This window comes from Bison bison, unplaced genomic scaffold (genome assembly GCF_000754665.1).
Source record: "Bison bison bison isolate TAMUID 2011002044 unplaced genomic scaffold, Bison_UMD1.0 scf7180017864303, whole genome shotgun sequence".
Classification (NCBI taxonomy): Eukaryota; Metazoa; Chordata; class Mammalia; order Artiodactyla; family Bovidae; genus Bison; species Bison bison.
This window is the reverse complement of record NW_011494875.1, coordinates 1,724,509-1,736,423: the sequence shown is the minus strand read 5'-3', so window position 1 is coordinate 1,736,423 and position 11,915 is coordinate 1,724,509. Positions and strand designations below refer to the sequence as shown.

Below are 11,915 nucleotides of genomic sequence, written 5' to 3'. Positions count from 1 at the left end.
ATTTCTTAAGTTAGCTTTCTTTTTCATGAGTTAGCTTTTTTCTTTTTTGGGTTTATCAGAAAGATCCACATTTTTAAAACAAACGAACAAAAATTATAGGAACTTGAGCTTTCCCGATGGCTCAGTGGATAAAGAATCCAAGTCTCCTGCAATGCAGGAGACACAGGAGACGCAGGTTTGTTCCTGGGTTGGGAAGATGCCCTGAAGAAGGAAATGGCAAGCCACTCCAGTATTCTTGCCTGGAAAATCCCATGGACAGAGGAGCATGGTGGGTTAGAGTCCAAAGGGTCACAAAGGGTCGGACACGACTGATGACTAAGCATAGCAGAGGCTCAATAAACCCATTTTTCGTGAAGTATTAATAATAGAAACAAATAAGAAAAGAAACACCAGTGTGCTAGGGTTTTGAGATGCACCATGTAGACATCGGGCTAGGGGTTACTTGTTGTTTATTAAAGTTATAGCTTGCGTCTAGGAAATGTTCACAAGATTAAATCATGAGATCCAAATACACTCAGGGTTTTGACTAAATCAATGCAATTATTACTAATATTGCCTGTTTAAGACAGTCGTCACATTACTGCAATAGGGAACATCCGTCCCATTTCCTCCAGGCTTACGCTTATGTTACTCAGTATAGGAAAAAAATAAATACACAAAATTTTTGCTTCCCATCAGCCCCTTTGATTTTCACATATTTTTCAACAAGAAACACAATAGGATTCTTTTCTTCCTTGATTAAATGGAATTACAATTGCAAAAATTAAAATCCAATGACCAATTTCAGTTGTAAAAACTAGAAGAGTCAAAAAAAAAAAAAGATGCTATTATCAATAATAATTTTGGGAAGAATTCTTTAAAACACAATTGAGGGGAAGTCATTTTGGAAATATCCATATTCTATTCTTACACATATTTCTCCATAAAAGGTGTTCCCTCCCTCTGGGGCAGGGAGGCAGAGGCTGGTTCCACCATTTTCTTTGAAGCTTCCTCTCCTCCATCTGTGATGCCCAGGGGATAATGAGTCTTCAATCATAGCTCCATTCTGCTCTTCTGTTTAGACTTAGATCTCATTCCAATTTAGGTTTCTCTTTCTCTTCTTCCATACCTAGAAATACAGGCAAAGCACTTTATGTGGACATCAGATTCAGCAGGAGCAGGTTTAAAAGAACTCTCATCTCACCGCACTTCTCCCCACCCACCCTTTATGTCCATCTCTTTTCTCCTAGCTAAGAAGGAAAGTTGTTCACAACTTTCTCCAGAAATTTCCTCAGTGACCTCCCTCTCCTTCCTTCCCCCTAAATCAGGACATAACACCTCTGTAACACACCCAGCTCTTATGGCCTCTGGGAGTGAGGAACACAAGTTAGTTCTTGTCTTGTTGAGTTTGCACAGAAATCCCAATCGGACTGCCTTGTAACCAGCTTCTAGTAACAGGAGGTGTGGTGCTGATGAGTTTCAAAGAGACCTCATTTATTTTTATTTTACTCATGACTCTTCCCAAGGCAAAGACTCTGGATTTTCAAAAGTCAAATAATTTTTTTGGTTTGTTTTGTTTTATTTTTATAAGCTCTCATAGAGAGCTTATTAGCCACAAGAACTATTTATTTCCAGACCCACGTGTACTTAAACTCAAGTTCTCCCTTTATTCAACCCAAGCCTGGTAGAACTATGTTTTTCTTCCTGAGAGAGTCATACGTACCGGACTGGTGAGACCTCGCCAGTTGTCTGTAATGAATAGTTAGTGATATTTCATTTTCCTGGAGATGAACATGTTTAGGTCATTCTCATAAATTAAAGTTAAATCTGGCATATGCTCCCCACTTTTTCTCTTTTGCTTCTACTTAAACACTTTTCTCCTAACATCAAATTCTCAGAGCCTTTTTGCTGGAACAAAAGGATCCCATCTATTGCAGGTTTTGTTGGTATTCTTTAAAAAAAAATTTAATTTATTTGGCTGCACTGGGTTTTAGTGGTGGCACGTAGGATCTTTTAGTTATGGCCTGCGGAATCCAGTTCCCTGACCAGGGATAGAACCTGGGCCCCCTGCACTGGGAGTAGGGAGTCTTACCTGCTGAACCACCAGGCAAGTTCCTGGTATTCTTTTAAAAGTTGCAAGTTCTCTGAGGGCAGAGCCCACTATTTTGTTCCTGATTATATCCTGAGCACCTAACATGGTGTCTGTCTCATGGTAGGAGTTCAAGTAATCTTTATGAGATAAATTAGTAAACAATGACTGTAGAGAAGGGCGAGCTATTGGAAAAGCAGTAGAAGAAAACCTGGAGGGTGATCACAGTGGGGCTCGCGATAGGAGAGACACCCCCGCCCCTTCTTCCGGCCCCCAGCTGCCAGCACCACCTGCTCGCGTGGTCAGGGTGGTAGCGGCGGAATGCGGGTAACATGCTCAGAACAGGTGTCCCGAGACGGTCTTTAAGGTTTGGTTTTCATGACTAAGGAACTGGCAGAGATCTGTAACACTTTTTCCAAAGTACTTCTCAGAAATCATATTAAGGAAAACTTCAAGCTGAAGAGTAAGGACGTGTGAAGGGAGGAGGAGTAGGGCTGAGGGGGAGAAGGCAGGAGATGGCTTGGTTGTTGTTGGGTAACCAAGGCAAAGGCAGGAAAACACAACACAGATTCTGTTCAAAGAGCGCACATGATTTGGGTCCCGACTCTGTCCCATGCTCCCTCTCCTGTGGAGAAGCTAATAACTGCTTGCTTTTCTTTTCAAAGTCTCTTTCCTCCTAAGTGTTCTCCTGCAGATGGGTTGAGTTGGCAGCAACAGTGGAATCTTCAAAAGCGGGGGTGGAGAACAGGGGCTGTTCATTGACCCAGACGGGGAAAATGGCTCCCCACCTACTTTAGTTTGGCAGCTTTGAGGTGGAGGGAAAAAATTAGACAGCTGTAAATAATATTTGGAAGAAGCAGAGGTATAATTTCCACACAACCAGCAGAAAGAAACCTGTCACAAAGCTGAGGCAGGATGTTCTGTCAGAAGCGGAGCGGAAGAGCTGATTGACCTTGAGAGAGTCAGTCACATGGGGTTCCCCCAAGGCTGGGAGAGGGGCCCTGAGGGCAGCGGGACCAACCCTGGAGGTCTGTGTGGGCCTGTGGGGGACATGAGCAGGATGGAAAACTGGTGGGGAGCGAGGTGGACAAGGTGGAGGTTTCTGTCCCATGGGCCTTGCTCTGACCTCCTCTCCTTTCTCCTCTTGGCCTGCTTTCTCCTCCTTCACCCCAAACTTTCACTTTCGGACATTTTCATTTCTGGTCGTAAAAATTTGACTTTAATAAGACTGGTCACTCCAGTCATATGCACTGAAATTAAAAGAAAGTTTTAGCTTAAGCACAGAATATTTCAGCTGTTTCAGGGTGTACTGTGTCCCCCGTCAAGTTCCTATGCAGAAGTCCTAAGGCCCAGGACCTCAGAATGTGAGAGAAGGCCAAGCTTGTGTCTGGACAACCATCTGCTAAAGAGATGAGGCATATGAGTCATGGATCCAATTTACCACTTCAGCAGAAGCCAGGAAAGACCTGTGGGGGACCCTCCTGTCTGATGATTTGGACCCTCATGAAATTACATGGGAGAACTTTGTGTCAGCAGAAACACCGTGAGCCTGGATTGAAAGGGACAGAGACAAGATGAAATGAAGGATGGTTCATCCGAAGGTGGTTCAGGGGTTCACTCCACCTTGGCCCAAGAGGGCTGCCTGAGAGGGTAGGGCCACACTCCTCCTTCTGATGAGTCCTGAGGATACAGCCTTCAGCCAAAGATTATTCTCAGGCCTTAAACTCGAATGGAATTTGTCCTGCTACTTTCAAACTTGGTTGAGAACTGCGACCCCCTTTTTCCTTAGGATCTCCTTTTTGGAAAGGGGATACATGTTCTATGCCTGTTCCACCACTGTGTTTTGAAAGTAGATACATTTCTGTCTGGTTTCACAGGTTCACAGCTGGATAGCAATTTTGCTTCAGGATGAACCATAACCCAGGTCTTACCCATACCTGATGTAGATGATATTTAAGATAAGATTTTGGACTTTTAAGAGTTGATGCTGGAAATACTTTGGAGGCTATTAGGAATGTATTTTGCATGAATGAAGGACATGAATTTTGCGGGGCAGAAAGTAGAATGTTATGGGCTGAATTATGTCTCCCCAAACTTAAACTCTTGTACCTCAGAATGTGATTCTATTTGTGGATAGAGTTTTTTCTAACATAAAATGAAGTTGTCAGGATGGCCCTAATCAAATACGGCCAATGTCTCTATAAAAAGGGGAAATTTGGAGACAGCCCGAATAGGGGAAAATGCCATGTGAACATGAAGACAGCCATCTGCAAGTCAAGGAGAGGGGCCTGGGACAGATCCCTCCCTCACAGGCCTCAGAAGCAACCAACCCTGCCAATACCTTGATTCTGGACTTCTGGCCTCCAGAACCGTGGGATATTACATTTCTACTGTTTAAGCTGACCAGTCAGTGGTCCTTCGTTGCAGCTGCCCTAGCAAACCAATATAACATCCACAAAGCCACTTTGAGTTATTAATATTTTCTTTTGAAAAGAGTAAAATGTTTCATTGTTAATTTAGCCTGTTTTAAGGGATTTTTGTTCATAGTTCATATCAGTTTTGATCTATTTTGTTATTCTGTAAGTTAGATCCATGATTCTGAGTGAAGTTTCTGAGCTCTCCTGTGTCTGGGTTTCCAGTGGTGACATTCTGATGGTTCTCTAGACACCGTACTTGGATTGAATGGTATTGACTCTGCTACCGTTTATTGTGGTGGGTCACTTATTTCTGGGCTCAGCTGCCTCTTAGTTAAAAATAATATCGGTTTAGATGATTTCTAATCTAATTTTAATTCTAAGACTCTGTAATAATGCAATTTTTATTTTGAAGTTGAAGCCAACATAACCAAGTGGAGGAAGCTGAGCCATTAAAAATCCCTAATGACGGATCCAAGGAAGGGGGTTCAAATTTGGCATTCTAGCTCCTTGGGGGATTTTGTTTGGCGTGGAGTAAATACAATCAGGATTGTAACACTGTACTTGATTGTACTCAATTCCTTCTAACAGACACACACGCATGACTGCTTTTAATCAGCAATTTCAAATTCAACTACCTACAGAACCAGGCAGCTACTGTGAAGGAGCAAAATGGCCAGGCGAGAACTAGGGAAAACTTAAGAGCCATCGGAAAGGAGGGAAAACTTAAGAGCCATCGGAAAGGGGGCAACTGATACCCAATTCTAATCCATTGCTGCCAGCAGAGAACAGTGGGCTCGGAGTTGCCAGATCTTAAAAACTTGATTACCTGAGAAATCTGGACTTTATGTGAAATCTCCCAACATATAAATACTGCTTCAAAAACAAAAATTCCGTGTAGGCCTAACAAAACTTTTTGGCAGGTAAAATTTGGAGCAGGCCATCAGTTTGCAATTGCTTGCTTAAACAAAAAGATGCCCACTTGACACAAAACATCTGCCTTTGGGGAATTAACTGGATGGTTCCATGTAGATAAAATTAATCTCTACATCTGAAATGAGTTACAAAATGTTAGTTGACCTTAACTTGTATCGCTTAAGAGAACGGCACAAATTAAACTGGACAGATCATTAAAAAACAAAAACCCCCCCAAAAACCTTAGCTTCACTATTTATTTTTCATGTCTAACTCAAAGCTGCTAAAGTGCAATATTCTATTAATCTAGACTTGCTTTTTTCTCTCCTGGTTTTCAGACCATCCTCTTTTAGAAGTAGTAGAACAATGAGCAAATGAAGATGGAAATCGAGCTAACAAAGGAGAAGCTGGAGTCACAAGTACTTTCTGAATAACACAGATTGGACATATTAGCTTAAATTTAAATATGGCCTTTCTCTCAAGAAGCTGAGAAAAGTTTATATTTTGTTCTCAAAATATTTTTGTAAGTTAACTACATACTTTTATAAGTTATCTAATAGAGAAAGATTACAATTCCATTGAACAGAGAAGAAAATTATTAAAAGATTAATTTCTGGTCCACCAAGCTGTAGCCTGAACTGAATACAAATATTTGGCACTTTTCCTAATAGAACACTGCCTAAAATCAAGCCAGCTGCTGAGAAAGGAAACCCTCAAATTCCTCTGGGCCATTCGACACTGGCCAACACCTTGACACATGCAATCTTAGAAGATCCACACACAAAAGAAGTCCAATTCAGTAACATGCAATGACTGGGTTTTATTTGTCTAATTAGATCAACCTCCTGGCATAGTATTTGGCACAAAGCAGGATGCCCAATGTTTGTGGAAGAGGGATCATTTACAGGTGACACCTACAATGTTGTGACTGTATCGGAGGAGCTGCCCAGAGCTCTCTAAGATCCTCAAACCATCTTCCCTTTGGAGGTATTTTCATGCAGGACTCAAATCACTACATACTGTGCTGTCACTTTTTCCACCTTCTCATTTTTATGTTATCTGACATAGACTTAGGACCAGTTTTGCACAGCTGGGGTTAAGGTTACGTGTCTTGCCAAGATGGAGGCTCTGCCATAAACAGAAACAAAAGAGAAATCAAATCATAGGTTAAGAAGGTTTTTGCAGCCATGAAGTATTACCCTTTACTGCCCATTCTTCTTTGCCACCTTCAAGTCTTGAATATGACAGTCACTGGTGAATCATTCTTGCTGGAGGCATTCCTGTGCTGCCCAGAGTTTTAGCAGAACGGTGGCAAGACCTCTCGGCAGCTACTGCACCCACGCAGATGATGACGCAAAAGTGGAGATCTGGGTGATTTCTAATGAGACTGGTTACATTCAATAATTTATCTATTTCATTGGGGTGGGGGAGAAGTCCTTTTAGCTAAGGCAGTATTTTGTTAATCAGAATGAATTTCCTAATTTTTTTTTCAGCAAACACTACATTTCTCCGTATAAAATTTTATAGACGTGCTGCTTTTCTTTTAGATCTGGATGTTTTACTAGCGAAAATGACACAGTGAGTAATAAACCTTTCAGGTAACTGCCAGCAGCTCTTAAATTAATATTGAAGTTATAAAAATGCAACTCTTCATAAGGGATCCTGTGTTACAGTGGAATTTTCCATCTGTCTCTGCAGCAGTTCTTTTGTTTTATGCCCCTCTGAACAATACTTACTTCTCTGTGTATCCCAGATATAGCTGTTCAGAACTTCTCCCAGCAGATACAAGAAGTTCATTAAGATGGTTGTAGACCCGAAGAAGAGGATTCTGGCTCCTGGGCCAATGTGTTCCAGGAAAGGGTACACCCACATCCCGGTTACATGATGCACCCAGCACACCCTGCAGCAGAATCGGAAAGGAGACAGAGATAGAAGTTACTCTGGCGTCAGATTTCAGAGCTGCCGCTACGACAAATACAGACCCCGGACTCCAAACCGTGGTCAGCAATGCCAGTGGCACCTGACACTCAGCAGCTCCCAGAAACTTTGTTGTTGTTGCTTGTTTTCTTTTACTTTTTATTCTAAAATATTGGGTTGGCCGAGAAGTTCACTCCGATTTTTCTATAAGATGTAATGGAAAAAACTGAATGAACGTTTTGGCCAACCCAAGAATTTTAGACTCACGGGAAGAGTTGTAAATACGGTACCAAGCATTCCAGTATGCCCTTCCCTTAGCTTCCCTGCATCTTAGCATCTTATCTAACCACAGGCTTCCCTGGTGGCTTATAATAAAGAATCCACCTGCCAATGCAGGAGACTCTGGGTCGGTAAGATCCCCTGGAGAAGGAAGTGGCAACCCACTCCAGTATTCTTGTCTGGGAAATCCCGTGGACAGAGGAGCCTGGGGAGCTACAGTCCATGGGGTCGCACAAGAGTCAGACATGACTTAGTGACTAAACAACAGGTAACTACAGTACAGTTGCTAAAATGAAGTAATTAAACTGCAGACTTCAGTTGACACTCCCCAATTTCCCCACCGATGTCCTTTATCGGTCCAGGATCCCATGATGTTTTTAGCTGTCGTGTCTCCTTAGTTTCCTCCAATCTTGCACTTTTCCATTCTCTCCTTGCCTCTCCTGACACTTGAAGGGTCTGGTCAAGTATCTGAAACTGATATTTTTCTAAACGCAGTTATATAGTCGTCCTAATCTCTTCTTTATGTAATGAAACAATAGTGCATTAGGCAACCACACGGTCATAACACCTAGGTGAGAATGTTCCAGGAACCTTGCCATGCTGCCGTCTAGCTAGATACCAACAGGTATCCCAAGTGCTGACAGAACCACCCAGTAGCCTCACTGACATCTGGCTTCCCACAGACCACTTTTGTTTATCTTTTTTTTCACCCTGCTTTACATAATCCTTGCTTGTAATTATTCTATTTGTGTTCTGGAGATATTTTAGGCTCACTGGGAATATGTCATTAATTTCCATTGTTTTTAAAAGTTTAGTAAGAATATCTGCTTCGTTGGTTTAGTCCTGACACAACTGCTGAGCGCTATTTTCCAAAACAGTCTTGGGTTCATTACTTTCTCAACCGTTGTTTTAATTCTGAAGACTAATTAGGATACAAATTACTTTATTGCATGGGTAATAAAAATTACTTTAAACATTTATGTGTTTGGGGGTCATTTTCCATATCATCAATGGCTTCACTCCTCTTTGAGCAGTTGATCTATGTGTATATTGCCCATCTATAAACGTCATCTGAGACAACAAACCTGCCTTTGTCTAAGAGCTTGCAGTCTCAATGAGGGTGATATTACTCCCACCTCAAGGAAGTAAAAATTGGTTCTAGGAAGGTAGCAAATAAATATTACTCTTTCAATGCATAAAGTAGGGATACACACACACACACTCACACTCACATATATATATGTGTGTGTATATATATATACACACACACACACACATACTGAGCATCAACAGATATAGTCTATCTGTGGTATTAAAGTTTCATAGGCTCAGAAATTCCACTCTGAGGTATATATCCAAAGGAACTGAAGCAGGACACAAACAGATATTTGTACACCAACGTTCACAGCAGCATTATTCAAAAGAGTCAAAAGGTGGAAACATCCCAAGTGTCCATCAGCAGATTAATGGGTGAATAAAATGTTGTATACACACACAATGGAATATTACTCAGCTATAAAGGGGGATAAAATGTTGATGCATGCTACAACATGGATGAACCCTGAAAACATAATGCTAAGTGAAACAAGCCAGACACAGAAGGGCACATATTGTATGATTTCATTTACACAAGATACTAGAATAAGCAAATTTGTAGAGACAGAATGTATGATAGAGGATACCAGGGACTAGGGAGGATGTGGAATAGGGAGTGATTATATATGGTACCCCTATGGACTGCTGCCCGCCAAGCTCCTCTGTCCATGGAATTCTCTAGGCAAGCATACTGAAGTGGGTTACCATTCCCTTCTGCAGGGGATCTTCCCGAACCAGGGATCGAAACCATGTCTCCTGCATTGCAGGCAGATTCTTTACTGTCTGAGCCACCAGGGAAGCCCGTCATCCTCATCTACTGATGTAAAAATCAACTGTTTTTGGAGTAAAATGAGGATATGTCAGAAGTGATGATGGAAATGTAAAGTTCTCCAGTTAGGAAAGTGGAGAGCTATTCTGAGCATGGTGCTCTGATATGTAAGCCACTTAATTTTATTTAACCATCCCATGAGGTAGACTCATCCCCTTTTTACAAACAAAGAAACAGAGACTGGATTAAACAACTTGTGTTTAAAAATGGCAAAGCCAGGAAAGGAATGTACATCTGATTTCTTTTCTCCTGCGTGGACTTGCTTCCCTGTATGAGATATTCAAAACTGTCTCCAAAGGAAGAGAAGGTTTTCTTTTTTTGACACTTGTTTTGCCTTAGCAGGTATCATACTATCTCAGATCTGAAAGTCGTGTTATGTGGGGCTTCACCTGAATCGGTGTGAATGGTGCAGACACTTGTCTTAACAGGTTGTGCGCTTCCACCGTTTGTTTCCTTGATATAATCAGGGCTCATTTTTCCTGCACAAAAACGACTCATGACCTTGCTCATCTGTCGGTGGAGAGTTCTCAGTTCTTGGTTGACTTTCCGTTTCTATCTCACTTTCAGCCTTCCTGTCTTAGTGCCCAAACAGCTTCTGCTTAAGGTAATGATACCAATTTGAATTTTAGTCTAAACAAACTGATGGCCGTAGTCTGTGTGTGATGAGTGTTGCCTGTGCATACATATGTATATGCATATGCTGTAGCATCACAAGGCTTCTGGGATTGACTATTAAATATCCCTCCAATTTCATTCACTTGAATGTGCAGTTAAGATGAATGCCTCCTATCGGAGCTGTGTCGAACACCAGGAATACAGAAACAAAACGAAGCAAAGGTGATTCTTGTCCCCATGCAGTACAGTCTATCGAGGAATAGAGATACTCATGGAAAAATGACAAGCGTAGTCAGAATTAGGGTAAGTGGAGGAGTGTCACGGGTGCCCAGGGACCATTCTCTGCTTTTTTGTGAACCTTACAGTTACTTTTTCTCTCTTATGTATTCATCTTTCTTTCAAACCAATTTTTTCATAGCTGATTAATATGCCCAAGTGCTTTCCATTCAAACAATCAAAACGTTTTCATCAGCTTCATAAATACTGCTCTGTATCTTTCCATCTTGTCAAAGACAATCTTCTCCACTGAGTTTACATTCACTGACTCCAGCTCTGTGCTTTGTGCTCTTCTTTCATCAACAGTCTGCCTTCTTTTCTTGATACTCCACCAAAATATACTCGCTCTTTGACCTCAATATTTCCTCTTTGCTCTCTATGTTTCTGACTGCTCTTCTTGGTTTCCTTTCTAAGTTCATCCTTTACTCCAGCCATTCAATGTTGAATTTCCTTAAGGACTGGTTTTTAAACCTTCCTCTCATATTATGTCTTCTTAGCTGATGAGTTTTTTCATGTTCAATGCTGTATGTCTACTACCTATACAGATACTCCACAAATCTATGGAGTCTGGAACAGGTTTCTCCTCTGTTCTGGAACAGTTTATCAAACAGTCCTCAAAACATCTCATTTTACATATCTTAAAATTACCTGAAAGTCGATTTAGCTACAGCTAAAGTCATGCTTTTTTTCCCAGCAAGCCTGGTCCTCCTCTGGTATTCCCTTCTGTGAATGGCACTATCACTCACTCAGCTTTGTAACTCAAGCCTGGGGGTCATCTTTGCTGTGTCCATCTCTTTCACCACATATAGTCAGTCCATTACCTTGTTTTGACAAGCTTATCTCACACATCTCTCTATTATATCTCTATGAGCAACGTCTGAATTCGTGTTGTGCTCATCTCTGTCTGGAGTGGTGTAATAGTTTTAATTTGTCTCCACATCTACTTTTGTCTCCTTCTGATTTATCCTCACAATTGCCATAGTGAGTGTTTCAAACCAGAAATCGGAACACACTGCATCCCTGCTTCAAACACATCAATGGCCTTCCAGTGTGTGTGTGTGTTTTTAAAGACTTCAGTTTTTAACGAAGTCTAGGGTGACTGGAATGCAAAAGTAGGAAGTCAAGAAACACCTGGAGTAACAGGCAAATTTGGCCTTGGAATACGGAATGAAGCAGGGCAAAGACTAATAGAGTTTTGCCAAGAAAATGCACTGGTCATAACAAACACCCTCTTCCAACAACACAAGAGAAGACTCTACACATGGACATCACCAGATGTCAACATCGAAATCAGATTGATTACATTCTTTGCAGCCGAAGATGGAGAAGCTCTATACAGTCAGCAAAAACAAGACCAGGAGCTGACTGTGGCTCAGACCATGAACTCCTTATTGCCAAATTCAGACTTAAATTGAAGAAAGTAGGGAAAACCATTAGACCATTCAGGTATGACCTAAATCAAATCCCTTCTGATTATACAGTGGAAGTGAGAAATAGATTTAAGGGA

The 11,915-nt window shown here is 41.4% G+C and overlaps 1 protein-coding gene across 1 annotated transcript in view; it reads right to left on the bottom strand.

Moving 5' to 3' along the window:
- Positions 1-403: 403 nt before the first annotated feature.
- The window catches only part of AIG1 (androgen-induced 1), a 272,334-nt gene continuing 260,822 nt past the window's right edge, over positions 404-11,915 (bottom strand). Inside the window, exons 5-6 of the mRNA XM_010851498.1 lie at positions 7,134-7,297; positions 404-1,108 (exon numbers count right to left, since the gene is read on the bottom strand). Of these exons, the coding sequence (XP_010849800.1) occupies positions 1,071-1,108; positions 7,134-7,297 (202 nt within the window). The 3' untranslated portion in view covers positions 404-1,070. The remainder of the gene's footprint in view (positions 1,109-7,133; positions 7,298-11,915) is intronic.